The following is a 22,918-nucleotide window of genomic DNA, read 5'->3' as shown; positions in this document are numbered from 1 at the left end:
TCTTTCTTTCTTTCTTTCTTTCTTTCTTTCTTTCTTTCTTTCTTTCTTTCTTTCTTTCTTTCTTTCTTCTTGTTAATGGTATTCAGAACACTCTCTGCTTTAAAAGAGGTTTTATCTCCAAATCCTTCAAATTCTAGCAGATAAAACTCTGCTACACTGGACATTTGACTCGATGAATATAACCATTATTTTCATTTGGGTTGGCACTTGGTAATCACTATGAATGTTTCTCCCTTTTAAGAATGCCTTAGATCCAACAATAGTAAATGATGGACTTGTTATTAGTTCCATGAAAACTTTGTGCAAGCATTTATACATGGATGGGAGTCATTGTTGTGTTGGTAGTGATCCAAGATAAACCAGCTCACTTCTAAGTGTGTTACTAAGTTCATCAAGACACTTCCTCTTCATTAAAGGACTGGACATTTTTACTGTTTTATTGTGACAAGGAAGATAGTGAACACAAATCACAAAGAGGAGGACAGAGAAAATGTGTGCAAGAGCAGCATTTTAAGGACCCTCCCACTACAACCATCCCAGTAGAAATTTTACATGAATCCATAGGCCTGAAATATCATTCAATATTCATAAAGTTAAAGGCTAGGAAAAGAAGAGAACCTGAATCAAGCTAAAAAATGGTTTGTGTCTGGAGGCTTTCTGTGGGCTTACACTTGAAGAGCGGTGTGTGTTTTGGGCGTCTGTTGTTTGAGGTGGAGGGGCAAAAGAAATACAGTCAGCTTTCCCTTTTGCCTGGAATTTTGTGTAAGCATAAATGTGCTGCAGAAGGTATGCAAGTCAGGCATACATTTCTCCTGTGAGGCTGAAGATGTTTTACAAAGGACTGAAAAGGGACTGCTGAGAGGAAAATAGCCAGCTTTAGATAAAGCACTGTAACAAAGACTTGTAGTTTTATGTATCATGGTGTCCATTAAAGCTTAATAGGGAAGAGTCCATTGAACCTAGCCAGGCATATGTTATTCATGTGAAGGATAAACATTTAAGGGGAGTGTAGAAATCAGAAATCGGGAAGGCATGATTGTTTAGCTTTTGAAAAAGCTTTACAGGGAAGATTTTGTTTTCATCCCCCATGGATCACCATGGAAGGTAAAGGAAGAGTAAGCTGCAAATGTTTGGAGCATATCAATGCCAGAATCCCAGGGGGTTAAAAGCATTGTAGTAAAATGAAAGTGGACTGCCTCTAAGTGTGTTCTATTTTATACGTACCACTGAGAAGCTGACAAAAGGAATGATTTTGATACTCTGTTCACTCTGATAAAATGACACATCAATAGCAAAATTCTTTCTCCCCCCGTTCCTTTAAAAAAAAAAAATCTTGCGTGCTCATGCACATTGTGAATTTTAAACTGCAGATGCAATCCAAGCTTTGGGTTTGTTGGGTTGTTTGTTTATTTTTTAATCTATTCCCTCCCGATTAAATTTGTAGCTACTAATTGGGGAAAGGGGGAGAGAGGGCAGGAAGGACTGGTTTGAATTGAGGCTTTCCATGGGAGAAAGGGTTAAGTTTGAAAGAGGGAGAAAATGAATAATTCAGCGTTGGGCTTTATCACTCTGCATTTTTAGTCTATTCTTTTGGTCCTCTGGAACTTGCTGTGAAAGGTACAGTACAAGGAGTCAGCTGAGGGGGTTGTGATAATTTGCACACACACATCCCTGTCATTGTTCTGCCTGAAGAGACGGGGCTGGGTTCAAGGCCACATGTGCTCCTGTCATCATTCACATTTCTGCTCCAAGTGCAATACAGAGTGTCAGCTCTCCATCTGTCTTTGCCTGGCAAATGCACGCGCCCAGCATCCTGCCTCCAGCTACACTGCCACAGCCAGTTAGGGATGGCCCTCCTTGCTTCTCTGTGTTCATTCCAGAACAGGAGGCGCTGAGTCCCAAATAAGCTTGCTTTTAGGAGAGAGCCTTTTGCAGTGGGTCTATTTTATTCCGAGATGCCTGGTGAGTGATTCTTCTTTCTCTCTCTTTCTCGCTCATTCTCTCCCCCCCCACCTTTCTTTTTTTCTCTCTCTCCTTGTCGGGAATGAGAAAGCACATTCATTTTACAGTTGGATTTCTTTGCTGGGAAAAAAAAATACAGGGTGGCATGTGCAAAGAGCGACTGTAAATGCTAATTGTAGCATGCGTATGAAGAGACCTGTGCATGATGTGTACATTTGTGTGTATGAAATATATTGTGATACTTGAATACAAAATCAAGAAGAGAGAGTAGCAATTCTAGCTGCCTTTCAGGGTGCATGATTCTGTGAGGGTATGAGAAGAAATATAGCTTCTATCTATTTCCTATGATTGAGCTGTAGTCTGTATCTATAAACCATAGATTTATTGAGAGAGATGACTGGTGTGCGACCACGGGAGGAAAACACTGAGAATGATCTCTTTGAAAAGCTGCTTATGCTAGAGAAATGAAGTGAATACAACAAATTATTTCAGACTTTTCACATAAACCCCCAGTTTTCGGCTCCAAGCTGCTGCTGAATATATGAACTGTGTTTCTCTTTTAAAATCTTACATGTTTCTGCTGAATGGGTGAAACTGTTGTTGGACTGGAAATTTTTTAGCATGTCAGTTTCTTCCTGAAAATATTATCCTTGGATCCTGACCTCTTGCCTAATTGATAAATGGCGCTGCCAGTGGAAATATTTCATCTGTGTAGGGTAAATTATGTGAAAGGCTTTCTTGGTGGGAAAAGTAACTATGCATGTTTGTATGGGTGGATGGGGGGGGGAGAACATATTTTGTAAACCAAGGAAGAAAAGATTCTGTTGGTGAATCCTCCAACAGTCTAGATTTGTCAGAAAAATAAAATTACTTGAATTAAAAGAGAGAGAAAAATGAGACATTAAGGGATTCTGCAGCTGGCTGGTTCGTTGGAGTAGGAAAATGGAAAGAGACTGTCTTTGCTGAGGAAGTGTGTAGTAGTGTGTACCCATCACAGATGGTGTTTTGTAACAGTATCTGCCAGTTTCCTGTGACCACAGTTATATGTAGGTATTGCCAGTTGTTTGAAGAATTTTTTGTTTGTTTGTTTGCATCCCTTTAGGATTTTCATGCCTGGTCATATCCCATCACCGGCATGTTTCTTGCAAGCCGAGAATCAAGAAAGTGAGGCTGTATAGGCTGTGAGAACAAGGCTAAGAGGATTTGTATGGCTGGAATATGGACAAACTAATTTGCATAGATGACAACTGAGGACTAAGAAAGGCCAATTTTAGCCTTTCAGCTGTAAATGGCAATTTACATATTTTGCATTCTGAAGGGACATGTTAGGAATGTAGCTGTGACTGCTGTAATTCCTCAGTGGGGAAACCTGCACCATTTCCCCAAGAATATCTTTGCAAAGATGCTTGTCAGTGTGAATGCAGCTGGAAGTGTTTATTTACTGTTTTATTTTTAAATATAATATTGACATGTACCATGTATCAGATGTGGATCACCTTGCAACTTTTTAATCTATCATGGAGGGTCTAAGGATGGGGTTTTCCAAGCTCCTCTTTCTTATTAAGCTTTTGGTTCTCAAATTACTTAATCTACCTGATGGTTAAATTGTCATAGAGCTTTTTTTTTTTAATTATTAAGCTACACGTGTGTCTATATTCACTTATCAATGCTGTTGAACTTAATAATTGCATAAATTTTTAATTGCCAGCAAGCTTTTAAAGTGGCAGGAAAAATAAAGTGCAGTGAAGCTTTGGTTTTTTTTTTTTTTTTTTTTTTTTTTTTTTTTTGGTCTCTTAATGTCAGCTCTGAGTGTTAGAAAACGTTGCAGTTGGATACAGAGAATACACTAACAGCTGTGACTGGGAGCATGTGCCAGAATGGAGATACTTGAGCAGATCTGACACTTGGCTATTTTTGACACCCATCTGTACTTCCCCCCTCCCTCCTTTAGGATGCACTGCCTCTCAATCTGTTCACAGCATATTTCAGCCTTTTATTATTGTGTTGTTGGTATTTTTCCCCCAAATGGGCATTATTAGCCATCTGGGAGAGATTTTGTATTTTAAAAATAAGCATATTATGTTCAGGAGATTAAAGGGATGTGTGTTTTTATGTAATCCGATATTATGTCACTGCAATTTTGTCTCTGTGTATGTCCATACATGCACTGACTTTTGGGAAGTGCCCTTGGAGGCAATTCAGCACTGGAAAATCTTGTATAGAATAAATGTAGTATCAGACATCTCCCTTCCTGTTTTGTGTGAATGTGTGTCTAGCAATAGCACTCTCATAAGGAATGGCTTCAGGACTGCAAGCAAATACCGGTGGGCATGGTTGGCTACAAGTATTTTCCACATCTTGGAACTGATGCCTGAGTTACTGTTGGTGCTGTAGAGCAGAGTGAACGTTACAGTTAAAATTCTTTTAGATACACAGTAAGTGGCTTCAAGAGATATGCGTGAATTCCAATGTAGCCCGGTTTTCACTGTTGTATAAATCTATTCCTGAGTTGTACCACAACAAAGTGCAAGTGGGACAACATGAAAAACCAGACAGCAGAGGGAAGGATTCTGGTCTTTCCCCTGATATACTCATTTTCTATGTGAATGTAATTGGGTTTTTTTTTTTTTTGTCAAATGGAAGCATTCTGCCCTGTGAACTCCCATCAGTACTATGAACTGGTAGAGATCTAATCACCATAGGAAGAACCAGGGCATAATCTACAATAAATAGGCTTCTTCAAAAGCATTTGAAGTATGTAGATCTGTAAGGCTGCATTTCTATACACACTCTCCAGGAAGTAAGTCCCAGTGAACTCTAAAGCACTTACTTGTGAGTAAACATGCCTGTGGCTGCACAGTAGGTATTATTATACCCCCATGTGTTGTTTTTAACAAAATGCCAGCAGCAGTTAAGTTCTCTTGTGTGTGTTTACTCTAAAATGTTTGGATCCCCCACCCGCTTTCAGTTACAAACCTACCAGTCATTTTATCATACTTTCAAAGAACAGATGTTGGCCTACAAAATGTTTTATTATTGCCCACGGCAGTATTCAGGATGGTTGCCTTAAAAGGACAACCACTGATCACAGTCATTGTAGCCCAGAAATAATGCTGCTCTTTCAGAAGATGGCCGGTATTAGGTCAGACCACCCCTTCTTTACTTCTGCTCTCCAGATGTGGCTGCAAAACTTTTTAAGTTCATGTTTCCAGAAAAAAAAAAGAGTTTGTTTTCAGAATCTGGTTTTACTTAAGACATCTCCATCCTGGAGTGCATTTCATAAATTGCCCACATATTTTTCTTAGCAGAGAACTTAACTGGCTATAATTTTTAACACATGGCCACATCATGTGATATTTTCAAAACATTTGCACACAGCTTTAAGAAGGTCCCAGCAGAAATGATCCATCATCTCACAGCCAGCCCATTTTTAACAGCGTATCTGCATTTTCCATTTAGCAGAGCTATATATTATTAGCTTACATTTTGGGTAGTAAAACATTGCATTGCTGATTGTAAAACATGGACTTTATTATCTGCTGAAAATTGATTTGGCATTTATAGCCACTGTGTACTAGAGAAGACTTTCTGGATTTAACATTAATACAAGGAAGTGATGATATGTTTAAAGAAATGAGAACACACTTGCCATGGATGTGCAACTGTTAGTGTCCTATAGTTTAACCTTGGGATGATCCATCTGTTTGAGGAGTTCTGTTTGTATGCTTTTGTTTGTTGTTGTTATGTGCTTTGAGGTTGTTTCCAACTTATGGCATGTATATAAATGTGATGATACAGCTTACAGCCTTAAACACTATTAACTTGGCTCAATTTTGATTTAACTTGCTGTTGCTATGCTGTTATTTAAAGGCAACTCAATGCTTTACAAAACAGATTTTCTGCCAGTTGTGGAAAGTATGTCTGGAAATATTTAAACGCTTGCTGCATCACTGTGTTGGTCATCATACTTAATGCTTTGTCTAACCAAGGATTTTGGACAGTGAGTAAAAATCCCAAGAAATGCTCTACCAAATATTTTTGGCTTCTTAGATTTTAGGAAAACACATTGCGAGTTGGAGAAGGCCATCTAAATATTTTTCAAGAGAAATCTGATTCTGAGTCCTCTTATCCTTTTTGCTAGCAATAATTTCTGATCCTACCCAAAACAAATTGGTTTAAGTAGTTTTTCTTTTCTTCTTCTTTTTTTTAGTAGGGCTGTGACAGGGATGAGGTCCATATGTGGCATGTTGCCTAGTACATGCTAGGGTGGTGTTATTATTCCCAGGACAACAGCATGTAGTCTTCCTAAAGAGGGACACACACCCCTTGAGATCTTCAATTTCATAAGATATTTTTACAAGCAAAGGGAGCAAATAGGAATGGTATATTTTACTATGTCACATATTCCAATACTAACGAATACATTTTTGTTCTTGTTCCCAGCTCGTCCACTGGGCCCCAAATTTTCCTGGAGCCTTGTGGTATTATATAGATGAGGGAAAGGTTGTGTCTGTATACCTATACTCATGGTCCTGAAAATAATCCCATTAAACCTGCTGGGATTTACTTCATCCTAAATAAATGTCAATATGTTTGTGTTGAAAAATACTGTGTATGTATGCATGTTCATCACTTGCTTGCTTTGCATTTCATTCCTGTACATTCTAACCCTTTCCCTATTATTATTAACCTTGTATTGTGAATGTGAGGAGGATGAAGGAGTGAGAATATGGCAGCAGATACTGTCCTTACCACCAGCTGTACAGCTGAGGAACAGACAAGGCATAGACAAGGGATCCTGCTATGGTTTTCTTTCAATCTGCATTCAGTTTATCCAGCCAGTCATGTAGATATAGGGATACCATATCCTGGCTATGCCAGTGATTGTAACGGTTTTGGGGGGTACTGGCCTGGTCCCAGTCCGGTTCACTCTAAATCTCGGGTTTGGGCCCGGGCCGGCAGCCATTGCCGCGGCCACTAATGCGGGCGACCGGCCACGCCGCCCATCCCCCCTCCCCCTCCACTGCTGCCTCCTGGGCGTGGCCGCGCCACCCTCCACCTCCTCCTCTGTCTCCTCCATGTGGCCGCACCACCAGCCTCCTCCTCTGACGCTTGCTCTGCTCCGTGCGCGGCCCACAACACTTGCCAGGGCTGGGGCCGGCAGCAGTGCTTGCTTGTGTGTGCGTGTGCGTGCATGCACCTAAAGGGAACACTCGTCCCCTTGAGGCTGGCTGGCCAATGGCAGAGCAGCTGGGGCGGGGCTGTTTCCAGCCCCACTCTGCCATTGGCCAGCCTCAAGGAGGAGGTGGAGCCTTGGAGGAGGAGGAGGAGGAGGAGTGAGACTCTGGGCCAGCCAGGGGGAGGGAAAAGCGCCCTTTCTTGGCGCATGGCAAGGAGGAAGAAGAGGAGGAGGTGGGTGCCCATTTTCAAAGTCCCCCCCCCAAGTGTGCTTTATGTGTATTTTGGGTGCTTTTAATGCTAACAGGTTTCCCTTCTTTTAACAAGTGGAGAGAGTGTGAATTTCAAACATCTGAAATATGCAAGAAGCCATGTTAAATGAAGCCATATTCTATGCCCAAATGTGATGTTGTGTGTGTTTTGGAATGGAGGGAGGTGGTTTGGCCAGAAAGGGAAGTACATTTCTGCCATCTGTCTAGGAATAATGCCAAAATGTCCTCCATTTTGATCATGCCTAAGAAACATGCATTTATATTAACTTTTTTAAAAAATCATCAAATTTGTTCGCGTGTCCTCCATTTGAAAATGTTGTCCTACCTTTGTCCTGGTTTGGAGGTCCTGACTTATGCAACCCTATGTAGATAAGGCTTTCATACGCTGCTGTTGAATTTGCAAATGATGTGCACTGAAGAGCAGTGTATCTAAGGTGATGCAATGACATATGGAAGTTCTATCAATGGTAAGATGATAGCCCTGTTCATACATGCAAGTTATTACCATGACTCAGTCATCCAGTATTGCAGAGGGATATACCAGTTACATGGGGTTGCCTTTAAAAACTGTCTACAAACTTCAAATGCAGCCAGAGTGCTTATTGTGAGATGTTACCTGCGACTTGTTATTGGCGCTCTGTCTGTGTCAGGGCACAATTAGTGCTGAATATTATTTTTAAAGCTATATAGTTATTGGAGAGATGATGTCCTCCCTTCTGGGCTTGCCCAGGTTTTAAAGGTTTTGGCCCCTTCTCTCAGTCCTGTTATATTTGGAGCCACAACTGATGAAGATATGAGAGAGAGCTTTCTTGGTAGATGTTCCCAGTGGAACAAACCCTACTGAAGGAGACTAGGGCAGCCTCCTCCTTGTGGTGCTCTCACTTGTGCAGAGACCTTTCCAGTCAGGCTGACATCTAAGCTGGTTATAATTCAGGGGGCTGCTGTTTCTTTTGATTGATATGTGTAGGTTTAATTGCCATTTTATGTTTTAAATATATTTGTTTTTATTTGAATTTTACTGTTAGCTGCCTTGAATACCACGTTTTCCTCCAGAAAGGTGGGATAGTAAACCAGTCAATCACAGGCAACATCTGAAATATTTGTTCTATGAAGGTGTAGCATTACTTTAACATCTTTACAGTCTGTCCTTTTTACTTTGCCTATTACACTCCTTCCTAAAATGAGCGTGTAAATTACTACAAGGTGGACTTGATTAAATTAACTTAAACCACCTTTCTTCATCGTGCTTCAGTTGGGTTGTGGCCAGACCTGTAATGTTTAATTCTCTGATTTTGACATTTTATGAGCCAAAGCAGATTAATTCTTCCTTACCTGATATCAACCTGGCAGGAAATGGAGGGACGCACAGTGGCCACAGTTTGATCTGGTGTAAATCAGGCACAATTCATACTCAGTGTTGTACCTTGTGTTAAAAGAAAATAGTTTTTGCTTGAAGTTTCTCTGGATGAATTAGAAAGAGCACACTTTATGAAGCATAGAAAATGTAAAGTAAGAGTGAACAAAGAGCATGCAAAACAAAGGCCTCATGTAAAAATTTTATTTATATGTTTTTTGTGGGTTTTTTGGGCTATGTGGCCATGTTCTAGAAGATTTTCTTCCTGACATTTCGCCAACATCTGTGGCTGGCATATTTAGAGAATGTTTGCCTGGAAAAAGTGGGTCTATATATACTGTGTGAACCTGGGAATGCAGGAGTGATTTGCATGCGTATTGTTCTGTGCTGATGGCAGGCCTTTATATGATTGGGAACAGTGCATGATAACAATTCAGGCAGTAATTCTCCTAATCTGAGGTCCTGAATGTGTTGCCTATGAGTGTCATGCACCTCAGTGGCACCACTAGGAGATTGTGGGAGGTGCGGACCACAATGGGTGACACCCTGGAAGAGGGATGATACCCAGGGCAGTCACTCACTCTTCCCAGCTAGTCTGTCACCAGGCTTTCTCCCTGGTGAGATAAAGGAGCAATGAAGGAGCAAGAGGAATAAGCATTCACCCTTTCCTACTGCTCTGTCACTGGGCTACCTGACGGGAGGAAGCCTAGCAATAGACAGCGAGAAGGGTGCACAGCTACCCTTTCCAGGTGACACCCTCTGCACTAGGTGACACCCTATCTAGTGATGCCACTGTCTTACCTGAGTAACTGGTGAGCTCTCCATATTCCTGGGTTATAAATGATAATGGCATCAAATTCCCTCAACCCTCTGCTATCTTGCCTTACTAGGCAATGCTACTGTTCTGAATGGACAGAAAATGTAAGAAAAAAAGAAAAAGAAAGTTGGTCTCTTCTGGGCACTAGCAATTCTGTTAAGGATTTCATTTTTCCCAGCTTGTTTCATCCTGCTTCTGTGCAACATCCCCCCCCCCATGTACACATTTTCAAATGTACATATTTTTCTATCCATGCATCTATTCATTAAAGCATGCTTGTGTGCATTTCAGAATAGTAAGCAGGTTTTCTTACATTTTATTTATTACTTTTATTTATATATTTTATTCATTTATATTCTGCCTTCCTCTCAGTAAAGAGACTCAAGGAGGTGAACAACATATTTTTAAAAATACAGATTGAAACTATATAGAAGTTTCAGCAAAATATATACTTAAAAACATTAAACAATAAAAATGATAAAGTTATGATAATATGATAAAAATGATAAGATTAAGAACATTAAACATTAAAAACATTAAAATTTGTTAAAAGACAACATACTGTACAAAAGTTAAAAACAACACTGCATAGCATTAAAAGCCCATCTTTCACAGTTTCCAAAAATCGCATGGCATAAAAATGTCTCAACTTGCTGACAGAAAGAGAGCAAGGGGGGAGCCATCTTGGCCTCCCTAGGAAAAGGTATTCCAAACACTTGGAGCAGCCACCAAGAAGACCCGGTCCCTTGTCTGCACCAAGCAAGCCTTATATGTTGGTGAAGTGAGAGAAGGGCCTCTGGATGATCATAGAGAACTAATGGGTTCATTTTGTTGAGATATTTTCCCTTTTGGAAGCCAAGGTGGAGGCTAGGGAAGCAAGAAAAAAAATAGTTTCAGGGCCTAAATAAGAGAAGTGGGAAGATTCTGGGTGGAGCTGGAGAAACAAACAAACAAAAATGATTAAATGGTATTTATGGGGGGACATTTAATGTTACTGTCATTTATATGGAGGTGATGTGAATAAATTGGCTAGCTTGGCTTCTGAGAAATGGATGTTTTGTTGTGCTATGGATTTCTAAGGCTATATTTTACTCTCTGCTGAAAGTATTCTAATTACACACAGGGTGTTTGTTTGTTTGTTTTTTACTTTTTTCCCTACTCGGAATTGGTTTTTATTTATTTATTTACTTACTTACTTTGAAGTGCTGACAACTAGCTTGGCACAGTGCAACATATGCTTTCTTTAGCATGCCAGGCAAATATATGTATTGCTATGCATACAGTTAGGAATGCTCATTTGATTTTTGTCCCTCCCCCTCATTTAGCTTGTTACGCTTTTGGCTAGGTAGATAGACAGTCTTTTTATTCATAGGCAAGGTTGATTTAAAGGTCCAGTCTATGCATGTTCTGCTGTTAAGCAAACAAAACTATAGGCCATTAACCACTGCTGCAACACCATATAAGTTGCTTTCTTGAATCAGATGAAGAGTTCATTTTATCCAGCATCTATCAGTACCTAGATACATCCTATGGGAACCATGGAAGGAATGCAGGATGTCACGACCATACCCATTGTTAAGTTTGAGCATCTAGATATAGGTAATGTAGCCCATTTTACCTTCAAAACGACAACATTCTCTTCAAGCATTAATCTGCATTTTTATATGCTAGATGAAAATTCAGTGACGTATCATTATATTTAGATACTTCCCCAACTAGCAACTATCCTTTTCTGTAGCAGATGCCACAAGAATAAAACACAAACATTTCCCTCCCTTTCCCCATCGTGTGTGTTTGTGTGAGCATGTGTGTGTAATATATAATTGCTCATTTTATTGAGATCCTTTGTTAAATGTATTTGCTATTTTTAAAAAATAGCCATTTAATCACACATTTTGATATGCTTTTTGAGCAAAGAAGAACATCAGAACATCAAGAAAGGACAAACTTCAGTGGATAGTTAAATTCTGTATAAATCATTTTGGGAGGTGTGGACTAGAGTTCATGCAAATCAAATCTCTCTGGCAATTCCTAGTTTTACTTTCCCTTCAAATGAAGGCCATCACAAGATCTAGGAGTAGGTAATTGTCTTGTAAGACAACCTTGTCACTAAGTTTCTTCTCAAAGGAAGCAAGAAGTAATTAAACTATTTTCTTCCTGCTGTGAGAAAGTCTTCAAACACCACAGTTTTCAAACCCTATTTGCAATTTGGGACTTATTCTGCACAAATTTTGTACAGAGTCTGTTTTGTACAGAAGACAGAATTTTGTTCACAGGAGACAGCGCCTTCCCTGAAGGAAATATTATTTCTACGTAGAAATATTTTCGGCATGGAAAATGCTGTTTGCTGTGCATAAAATGTGATCTGTACAAAACAACCATTTGCAAAATTTGTGCAGAATAAATCCTTAATTACAGTATTTTCTGCACAATGCTGTGCAGACAATGCCTTTTCTGTGAAAAACAATCAGATGTGAATTTTGTGCAGAGTCCCAAACTGCAAGAATTCAAATCAGTCTAGGATTGCCCAGGTTTCTTACTAGGGTCATAGTTTTCAACCATTTTTGAATATTTTCTTTTCAATCCTATTATCCAGTTTCTGTCTAAAGACTTCTAATGCAGGAGGTCCAACCATCCCAGAAGGCAATTGATTCTGTTATCAAGCTGTTGTTTCAGTAACTACTAGCTCACAGATTTATCTAATCAAATGTGGGTACATGAGGTGCCCAGATATATTAGGAATTTATTTCCCTCTTGCCCATTAAATATCAAAAGCTGTTATACCTTGGACATTTTGTGCATACATAGTCTTTCAGTCTGATTATCACAAACACTCCATGGGTTGGGATCACATCAGAAATGAATTTGCTTTTAATTATTTTATCATCCTTTGACATAAATATGAACATCAAAATTAATCCAAGTAAACAAGGATTTCCTATTATAACAATAATTGCCCTGTTTCTACAAACTATAAAGCCTGTTTATATTATTTGTATGACACATCTCTTCCTTTCTCTCTTTCTCTTCCATGCAATAAAAATGACATCATTGATGCATGTTTTTAAAACTAAGTGGTAAATGTGGGATACATAGGCCCGTTACAAACAGGCCAGAAAGTACATGCGGAGCGCATACTAGGGTTAGAAAGGGGCGGTGCTTCCGCACCCCCCTAACCCTAGTGTGCGCTCTGCGCGCACAAAATGGCGGCAGCCATTCCACACGGCCGCCGCCATGACGACGTCACGACCGCTGCGCGGACATGACATCCTCACTCCACGCCAGGGCGCTTAGTGCGCCCTTAGCATGGAGCAGGAAGGAGCTCCATTTCGGAGCTCCTTCCTGGTTTGGTCCACTGGGCACAGCCTTCACACGGCTGTGGCCAGCAGACTAAAGGAGAAAGGGGCCAAGCGGCCCCTTTCTCCTCCTCCCCGCCGCCGCGGGGTGCCCTTGGGGCTTGAAGCCCCAAGGACACCCCTTTCCAGGCTGCGGGGAAGGGGCCTTTTGCCGCTTCCCCGCAGCCTGAAAAGCGGAGGATTGGGGCCTCAGCAGCTGCCGCTCTGGACACTGAGGCCCTGATACCCCGGGAAAAGGGGCGAGTGCAGCCCACCCGAAACGGGCGGTCTGTAACCCGCCATACATTCAGAGCAGGAAGAAATATAGACAAGTGAGAAGGGGAAACAAAAATAAAATAATTAAAGGAAAAAATCCCAGTCACCAACAAAGGAAAGCCATTTCTATTATGATCAAATGTCTTAGTGACACTATTTATTTTTGCTGTTACTTTCTCTGTACCATGTGAGTTGATAACACATTCTCTAGGCATCTGGAGTTATTTTCTGCTGGCATCTTCTTGTGGTGCACCTGTTGTGTTATGTGGCTACACTGTGAGCAAATTGACATCAGCATAAAAAAAACAGTGCAGTCCTGAAAGAAGCTTTCCCAAAATATTACACTTCAGATTGTGAGAATAAGATCTTGTGAATGGTTCCCCTGTAATAAAATTCCCTGATTGTAGAAAGTTAGCAAATCAGGAATTTGCACATATTTCTTCCTGACAATAATTAGACTTGTTATTCTCTGTGTCTGTCTTTCTTTGTGTCTCTGTATGTCTGTCTCTCTCTCTATTGATTAGTTTTAAGGCCAACTTTCTGCCCTGTAGTTCATAAAGTGGTAAAAACAAGGACCAGGTATTGTATGGAAAATAACTTTTGAAAAGTAGTTCATTATACTGTATTACTTCATTACAATCCCAAAAGTGATTTGTCTCTGTTAAAGTTACCAGGCAAAGGAATGTGTTCTGTTATTCCTTGCATTAGTTGTTATGTGTCACTAATCATTACTTTTTAAAAAAATTAAACAAAACTTTAGTTAATAAATACCTACATGCAGGAGAGAAAAAAAAGCCTAAAATGAAGACAGCACCATGCTAGCCTAGAGTGTTACTTCACACCACTCATATACAAACAGTTTCACTGCTCAAAGGGAATCTTTTTGTTTGTTTCTCTTTTCCTTTCCTTTCCTGAGGCTGCACAGTCTAATCTCACTGCCTCCCATTTCTTTATCAGCCAACTGTTGCCTGCTCACCTCCTCTCCTCCTTCATTCTGTCTCTTTTCAGTTTTGGTTGGTCTCTCCATTCCATCATTGGTGTCTCTCAGCACCACCTACAGAACATTCAGCACACTGCCGCACAAATTCCAGATTGAATTCCAGCTCTTGAACCCTCTGCTATACCTCTTTCAGCACCAATTAGCAAAGTCACCCACCCCATGAGTCCCAGCAAAGCTTGTTTTTGTTAATCAGAGAAATTATAACTTTGTCCCTCATTTCATGAATAGTAATGTAAAGTCAACATGATGTAGTGATTTGAGTATTGGACTATGACTCTGGACCCTAAGGTTCAAATTTCCACTCATCCATGGAAACCCACTGAGTGACCTAGGGCAAGTCACACTTTCCTAGCCTCAGAGGAAGGCAAAGGCACACACACACACACACCGAGAAAAACCAAAAAAATTGTGTTGCCATGAGTTGAAAATGATTTGAAGGGATATGACAACAACATTGTACTATTGTTCTACTCTTCTTACTGCAAAAAGTAACAAATTAGAAGTAGCATGTTACAGTCTGCCCTACCCATATGCAGGGGATCCATCCCCCCCCCCCCGTGTATGGGGAGAAGAACGTATGCTTAAGCCCCATAGAAAATAATGGGGCGCGTGGCCGCAGTGGTGCAGATATGCGCCCTGTTCCTTTTGCTGAGGCTTGCCTTTCGCATAAGCTCAAAGCCGTGGAAGGCAAGTCTGTTTATGGGGAGGGCTGATTGTGTTTTCCTCTGGACTCAACTGTATCCTCATTTCCTTGTATGCTGCTTTCCCCTAAGGTTGTATTCAGTGTGCCTTAAAATATATTAAAGGATATTTTTTTACAAATTGGAAACACATAACAGGGGCATTTCCAAATAACCATAATTTCAATAGATAAGTATATAACAAAAATATCTAACCATATAGTATTGATCTCATCGAACAGCTTAACAATCAACAAGATAGAGAATAAAGCCTAAGATAGAAATAAAAGTACTCTGCTTTCAAGGCCAGATAGATTTCTGTTCCACAAAGGCAACAAAGACCTCTCCACAATTGATGTACAAACATTCATTGGCAGCCACATCTCTCATTTTGGCTGCCTTCCCCTTGGCTTTCACCTGTGGCCTAAATCCAATTGGCAGACCATATTAGAACAGAGCACTGAATCAGTGAGAACTTGATAAGTAAACACTTCTGTAAAGTCCAGTGATTCAGTGGAATTAACAGTTGGATTTAGGCCAATATCTTCTTGCTTAGCTCTTTTCCAATCTCTCACCTGGGCAGGTGAAAATTGCCCATCCTCCTTCAAAGCACATTCCTAGTTTTGACATTATTCACTCTTTCCTTCACTATCTTCAGGCAGCAGACATTATCAGAAGTCAGTGTGTGGTGTGTGTGTATGTGTGTGTTCGTGAGGTGGGTGGAAATATTCCACCCATTGATGTTAGTGTCTCTACTAAGCAGCCTTTGAACTGTTGTCAGCTAGAATGTTTATTTTCAAGAGTTGTCAATGGGCCTTTCCACATATGAATGTAGGAATTGCCTAGGGCTTCAAAGGTCAATTCTAACACCTTGAATTGTGCCCAGATGTTTAGGAGTCAAGAGGCAACAGCTGGATCAAATATGTTTTCTGTGGCCAAGACCTGTTGGAAGCTAGGCATTCGCATATATTCTGTGCTACATGTAGGTTTTGAATGTAGGAAACTAGGCAATAGATTTCTGCCATATCAGAGACTACTTGTTCATCTGTCCCAGTACTATTAATCCTGTCTGGCTGTATCTGTCTTCTGTTTCAGCCAGAGATCTTTACCATCACCTGCTTCCTGATGCTTTTAACCGTAGATGTCAAGGACTAAACTTGCATACTGTTTACTACAGAGCCCTTCATATAGTCTTGATCAGTTTTCAAGATGCCAGCATAAGCATTGCAGTACAGTTCAACAGACAGCTTGGTGCCTTCCAGATGTTTTGGACTAAAATTTCTATTAATTCCAACCAAGGCACTGGAAGCCAGGAATTATAGGAGGGCCCTAATGCCTTCCTCTGCAGAACAGTTTACTAATTTGGGAAGTTTCCAAGCTATGGTGGATAGTAGCAAGATCATTGCCATCCAGTAAAAGGAGGGAATGGGCTCCACATTTAGCAAGTAGGTAGCAGCTTAGTTTTTTTAAAAAAATATCTCTATCCATAGACATAATCTAGATACCTCAAAGCACAGTTAGGAAAAGTAACATAAAATTATTAACCAAATTTTGGGGGGGAGAAAATATACATTCCTGTTTTCCAGAAAATCTAGTCTTATTTCTCCCAGATATTACAAGTCTGAACATCAGCAAATCTGAAGTCTTTGCAGCCAATCTCTTTCACAAGAATACATTTGGGTGAAGAGGAAGAGTAGAACTATGTCCTTCTCATCTGGCCCACATGCCTTCCACAAATTGGAGGAAGAACCTCCTTTAAATATACATGTGAGCTCCAAGGACAATTTAGAATTCTTTATGATTATCCATGAGCTTTTGCCTGCATAGTGCAGGTACCTTACTTTTCACCTTCCTCATACCAGGGTGTTTATCAGACGAGCTCTTAAAGAGGTACTATTCCAGTGTGACTCCTCTAGCTGCCTCCTGTTGCATGCTGGGATTGGCAGTTTTAAGGAGGGGTATTTAGAATTCTCAGGCAGAGAAGTTCAGCTCCTTAAAACTGCCAATCCCAGCATGCAACAGGAGGCTGCTAGAGGAGTCACACTGGAATAGTACCTCTTTAAGAGCATAGTGTGATAAACACCCTCAGGTCTTGGAGATTGTAGAGGCATGGCCACCAAGCATGTCCTTGCTCCCCTTCATCTAAGGCAATAACAGTTTCTGAGCCCTGAACAATCACTGATAATTGAGCAAAAGGGTGATACAAAAAGCAAAGTCATGGGTCAAATTCGTGCTTTTGTGATTTAAGGAATTTCAGAATTTTAAAAATACTCCAGCCAGGGTGGTTCCTTTGCCCCCCCACCCCCTACTCCATTCTGGCTACTAACCATCTTATTTCATGTCCTGCATAATGCAGTGGCATGATTGCTTGTCATATCACAGAGGCACTGAAAAGTGTTGCTGTCCTGGTAAGGGGCAATGAATTGGTGTCTGTCTGTTGGGGGGGGGGGAGGACAAACAGAAAGATGATCTGGGAGAGGAGAGAGAAAAAAGAAGAGCAGAGAGTGGGAAATGGCATAGGACAAGAGTGGGAAAGAGGGAGGAGGAAGTGGTTGGGGGAAGAAAATGTGTGGGGGGTAATAATCATCATAGACAGATAGGAATGAGTGGAAAGAGGGAGAGCAATAAGGAGCCAAGCCCAGATGGCATTTTAGTCAAGGCCCCTCTTATAATGCCCCTGTTCAGCAATATACTAATTTCTATTAAAGGATTAATAAAAGGGAAGGCACATTCATCTGAATGTTTTGACAGCATTTAGTATATGTATATCACCTATGTAATGGATTCTGCTAATACAATTGTGATGTTTTGTTTGCAAATATATTTCCCTGCTTCATGAAATTCGTGAAAACCATTTTACAGCCTGAAATTTGGTCAACCAAGCCCTCTAGTTGTTAGATTGTGCGTCTTCCCAAATACAATAGAGGAATCTGTCCCATGCCCAGTATTTGGGTGAGCAGATCCTTTAAGAACGGCTACAGCCACCTATGTGCTCCTGGTCTAGAAGCTGAGAGGCTAACAACACTTGTGTATTCCTTATATCAACATATTTCATTCACATTTTAAATCTTTATGCTTAATAGTATGCTAATAGTTTTGTCAAAAATATTTAGTATTTTTGGCCATTAAGTGTTTTTCCTGATGTGCCTCTCTGGATATACCATACATACTCGGATGACCCAGTGAGGATTCTTCTTCTGATACCAATGCTTGCCACATCCAAATCAAAATAGCTTTTTGTTACTGTGATCAACAACTATGTTTCCAATATATCCTTGCAAGTCTAATATATGTGTTGTTACTTAATTGTCCTCTATTCCTTACCACAGTGAAGTAAATAGTTTCCATTGCTGCTGCAATGAGAGACTCCAGCAGATAAGCAATATCCTTCTTTCCCCAAAAAACTGGAACTCAGTCTTGAAACTTTTGAATACTTGAATGCATTTTCTCCCTAAATATATTTCCTCCTAACACAAATGGCTGAGGCAAGGTGTTTCAAATTGATCCCTGCAGGAGCAAAAGGGTGCAAAAGGTCTCACATGCCACCTGGTGTCTTGTATAGGAAGAAAATTGGGGTATAAGTTATATTTAATTAATTATTTAATTAGTCATCATGGCTTGACTCCTACTTCCCAGAAGATTTAAAAAAAAACAGATATGCACATTAGGACGCAATATGTGAACATTATCACATCAAGTCTGGTCTTGAGGCAACAGATACAGTTGAATAAGAACAGGCTGTACACAGCTGTATTTTGTCATGCAGCCCTCCATGCATCACCTAAATTAGCTCAACACCTCCAGAAGAGGCTGTGGATGCAATCCTGTTGCCAGTTAAGATTCACCTGGCAGCCTGGTCATTTTCTCTTGCTGGAGGGTTGGGATATTACTGTTCTCTTTAGGACCAACGTAAATCAAGTTGGCCCTGAAAAGTTTCTGAAAAAGCTTTTTCCGTGAAAATGGAAAAGGAGTTTCAAGCACCATCTATTCTGGAGATCTAAGGAAAAACTACAATTCTTATTTTTTTTTAAAAAAAAAAACCACCTTGCCTTCTCCCATGACACACATTATTTGTTTATCATTTTTCAGTCTTTTTTTTTTTAATAAGAGTGACTTACCGGTGGTGGGGGGAAGGATTGCACCACATTGTTTATGCATAATTTAAGACAATTTATGCTAGTTTAAAGCCAGATGTATTTCCATTCCCACCCTGCATAATCTACCATTTATCTTATGTTATTATCTTTCATAGTTGGTACTCTTCAGTAAGCACAGCCTGACACATCTTGTGGCCTTTGCCTTATGAGATAAAATAGATTGAAAAGGATGTTTTGACACCACCTGGAGAAGATGAAGTAACCCCGGAGCACTGTGCTTTGGGAGCAGGTGATAGATGCTAAGAAATATGTAAGTGTATGACAAAGCTGAGGGGCTCCGATTAGAAGAAGGGGGGGCTAAGAAAAAGAATAAGAAAACTCTGTGTGTGTGTGTGTGTGAGAGAGAGAGAGAGTAGCAGCATTAATACATCTTCTTGAGGTTTGATGAGACATCTACTGCCTACCGTTCCATCTGGTGCTTATGATAGCCTGGCATATTAGCATGCTGTAAGTTCATAATGTATTCGAGGCAAGAAAGCATCACTTGCATATTAATTGAGGCATCCTCTTTCTCAGAGCCTCCTTTTGCATTTCAATCATGTTTATTCCCTCTAAGTCATGAGCAGACGGAGTAGTAATGGATTTTCTTTCTCCCCCTCCTCTCTTCATCAGAAGTGTAGAAGTGTTTTGTGCAAGCTACCACCCAAGAGGAAATTCTTGCATATTGGGGCAAGGGTTACAGTTGCCTGTGGCCAAGAAACAAAAAACGGTATTTGATCTTGTCTCATATCCTTTGTATCCTGCATTTTGACTACAAACTGTAATTAGGTAAAGAAAGGATAGCTGGGTTAAAAAAGGAAAAAGATCCACTCACCTGTAATCAAGTGTGAAGAATGTATGTTCACACACAGTTAAGCCAGTGTCCACACCTTTCAAATGTTTCAGAGTACAGTTTGGAAAAATGAGTTTTCCCCTTGCTTCTAAAATGTTACAGTTAGTTATACATGTTCTCATCAGAGCTGATGACAGATTTGTGTATTTTGTAGTCTACTTGGATCTAAGTTCAAAATATAATACAAGAATCTATCCAGAATCTACCTCCTCTCTATGCTCATCTTAGATTTAAGACTGAAAGCTTAAGATGTTTCCTAGTCCGTTACCATAAAGCTCAAGCCTCAGCCTCTTCTCAGAAATTTCTATCAATTAAAGCCATTTTTAAGCTGAGGATTATGATTTTTATTGGATTTATATTATTTTGATTTTGCATCTGTAAAACGACACTGTGGCTAAAACTTTCAAAATTATTAAAATGACTTTCAAATGTGACACAAGATGTTTAGCTCACCTTTGATTTGCTGAGATATTTTATTTGTATATATAGGTGATTAAATTTTAACCCACCCTAAGCACTAGAGAGACTGATTGTGAACTATCTTTGTACAAAAAGATAACACTAGCCTAGGTCTTGAGGATGTTTTGAAAAGTGCTGGTTATGTTTGGGATAATTATTCTTCATAAGTATCAATGTGATGAATATAAACTGTTTAATTTTGATTACTATATTTTGACTATAGTGGCAGAAATTCCTTTCACTGCCAAACTAAGCTGTTCCAATCATTTACCATACTGTCTTGTTCTTGTGCTGTGGTCTCTGTCACAGTTTTTACCATTACTATATATAGTCACAGATAGTGCTATTGCAGATGTTCTGAGAGCCAATTATATGCAAAATTCAGCAGCACTTTGTGTGTGGTGTGGTGGCAAGGGATAGGAAGGAGAGATTTATTTTATTAAATAGCCACAGTGGCTTGGAATCTAGACTGAGATCATGGCCTGGCTGAAGGAGGTGGATTTAAATCTTTGTCCTTGCCATCCTCCCTTTCAGGATGAGACAGTGAAGCAGGGTGGCAAGATGTCCTAACTAGAAAGGGGGACAAGGCACTGTAAAATGTAGGACATTCAAGAAAAATATAGGACATTACAAAACAAAAACTAAAAACACTCATATGCATATAAATTCATGCTTCTTAGTCCTGCTCAAAATGGAAGACATTTTGGAATTCCACTTGGACAAAAGGTTGAAATGTAGGACTTGTCCTCAAAAAGGAAGGTGTCTTGTCACCCTGCCTGCAAGGACCATTGGTTCCAATTAGAAGGCCAAGTTCATGGTTAGTCACAGGGACCTGGCACAATAAATTATGTGGCTAAAATGTTCTTGATGATGTTAAGGAAAGATTAACAAGCTCTGAATTGTTTGAAGATTGTGGACCTAGTCTGTGGCATCAGTGTTGAATTAAGCAAGACAGTGCCCTTTCCCCATTTGTTTTGGAAGAATAAAAAGAACTGTGATTAAAAGTGATCAGAAGTTAAAAATGCATTAGCAGCAGTACTCTTCCATAAACTGCAGGACTGTTGAAAAATTCCTTGCAATACAGCATGATAGCAGATGAATGTTTTTTATATAGTAAAGGCAACATGGTAGTAAGGAAGATACAAAGTCAATAAGAAACTCTTATAAACTTTATCTGACCATAAAAACTTTGCAAGAATAATTTCATAATCTTGTACAAGTCTACATAAATACAAGAATCCTGTTACTTTAAAGACAAGGCCAGAAATAAGTTTTTGTATGGTTGTTGTCAATTTCATATGTATTAATCCACAAATCCATTTCATCCCATTTTATGTATATATTTTAAAAGATGTGTATGAAAGCTTGTGTTTAAATTGTACACATTTCACTAAGCTGTGTATTTGTGTACTTTTTTTTAAAAAAAATGCATTTTTGACCCAGAAATCAAGAACATTTAGAAAAGTCTACAGTCTGAAGAACAGCAACATTTTGATCAGTGTGGGGACACATTGATAGGCAATGTGAAGGCACATATATACACATTAGTCCAGGAGGCTTAAAATAAGTTGCTCCAGTTAAAAATGTGGCCCAAGTGAAATTAGGCCACCATTCATGGCTTTGTTATACATTGGCTCTAGGTTAGTCTTTCATATATTTGTGTGGCATTCTTCTTTGGGGCAACATGCAACGCTACACAGGCAGATTTCCATTACTGTAGTAGAAGTTTTCCTTCTGATTGTCCCATCAGCACTTTCCAAAATCTATAGATGGTAGACAGGGGTTACAGAAGGAAAAATTCATTCTGAGGACTAATGCCCCTCTGTTGGTGACCAGACAGTGTTGCACATACTCCCAGATGTGTGAATGGTGACCAGACCTAGATGTTAAATGGTTGTTGTTGTGATGTATACCTTCAGGTTGTTTCTGATTTATGGTGACTAAGGCAAACCTATCAAAAGATTTTCTGGGCTGAGTGTTTGTGACTTGCCAAGGGTAACCCAGTGGCTTTCCATGGTGGTGCAGGGAATTAAACTCTGATCTCTAAAGGCATAATGCAATGCTCAAACCACTACACCACGGTGGCTCTCCTAGATCTAAATGCCTTATCCATATGAATTTTCTTGCCTTGATAAAATAATTGCTTGTGTGTTACTTAGGAGGCCTTTGGTAAAGACCTTATATAATATTATCTATTTGTAAAACACTTAAGTTTTCAAAGCATGCTGATTACAATTATGTTATTGTAAATGTAATTCTTATAGTCAAGCCAATGTGGTGTACTGGTTTGAACATTGGATCAGGGTTCAATTCTCCACTTGGCCATGGAAAACCACTGGATAAGCTTGGGTGAGTCACACGTTCTCAGCCTCCAAAACACTTAGGCTTCAGGGTTGTCATAAGCTGGACATGACTTGCAGGCAGAACCACAACCACAAGTAATTATTATAACAATCCTGTAAAAAAGGGAGTAATTACTGCCCATATTGTAGACGGAAAACTGAGATTACTAGTGCCTTACCAAAGGCCATTTGATGACTTCATAGTAGAGGAGAACCTGAGAATTTTCTAATTCATAGCTGAATCTTCTAACCAC

At 39.8% G+C, this 22,918-nt stretch overlaps 1 protein-coding gene across 3 annotated transcripts in view; it reads left to right on the top strand.

The window, feature by feature from the left end:
- Nucleotides 1-22,918, top strand: part of RUNX1T1 (RUNX1 partner transcriptional co-repressor 1) — a 178,757-nt gene that overhangs the window by 42,451 nt on the left and 113,388 nt on the right. The window contains exon 1 of one of the 3 annotated variants that reach the window (XM_042462742.1): nt 1,796-1,962. The exons of the other annotated variants lie outside the window; for them this stretch is intronic. Within the exon in view, the coding sequence (XP_042318676.1) occupies nt 1,956-1,962 (7 nt within the window). The 5' untranslated portion in view covers nt 1,796-1,955. Of the gene's footprint in view, nt 1-1,795; nt 1,963-22,918 lie in introns of those variants that run through there. 3 annotated transcript variants of the gene reach the window in all.

Source organism: Sceloporus undulatus, chromosome 4 (genome assembly GCF_019175285.1).
Source record: "Sceloporus undulatus isolate JIND9_A2432 ecotype Alabama chromosome 4, SceUnd_v1.1, whole genome shotgun sequence".
In the NCBI taxonomy this organism is placed as follows: domain Eukaryota; kingdom Metazoa; phylum Chordata; class Lepidosauria; order Squamata; family Phrynosomatidae; genus Sceloporus; species Sceloporus undulatus.
This window is presented reverse-complemented; position numbering and strand designations above follow the sequence as displayed.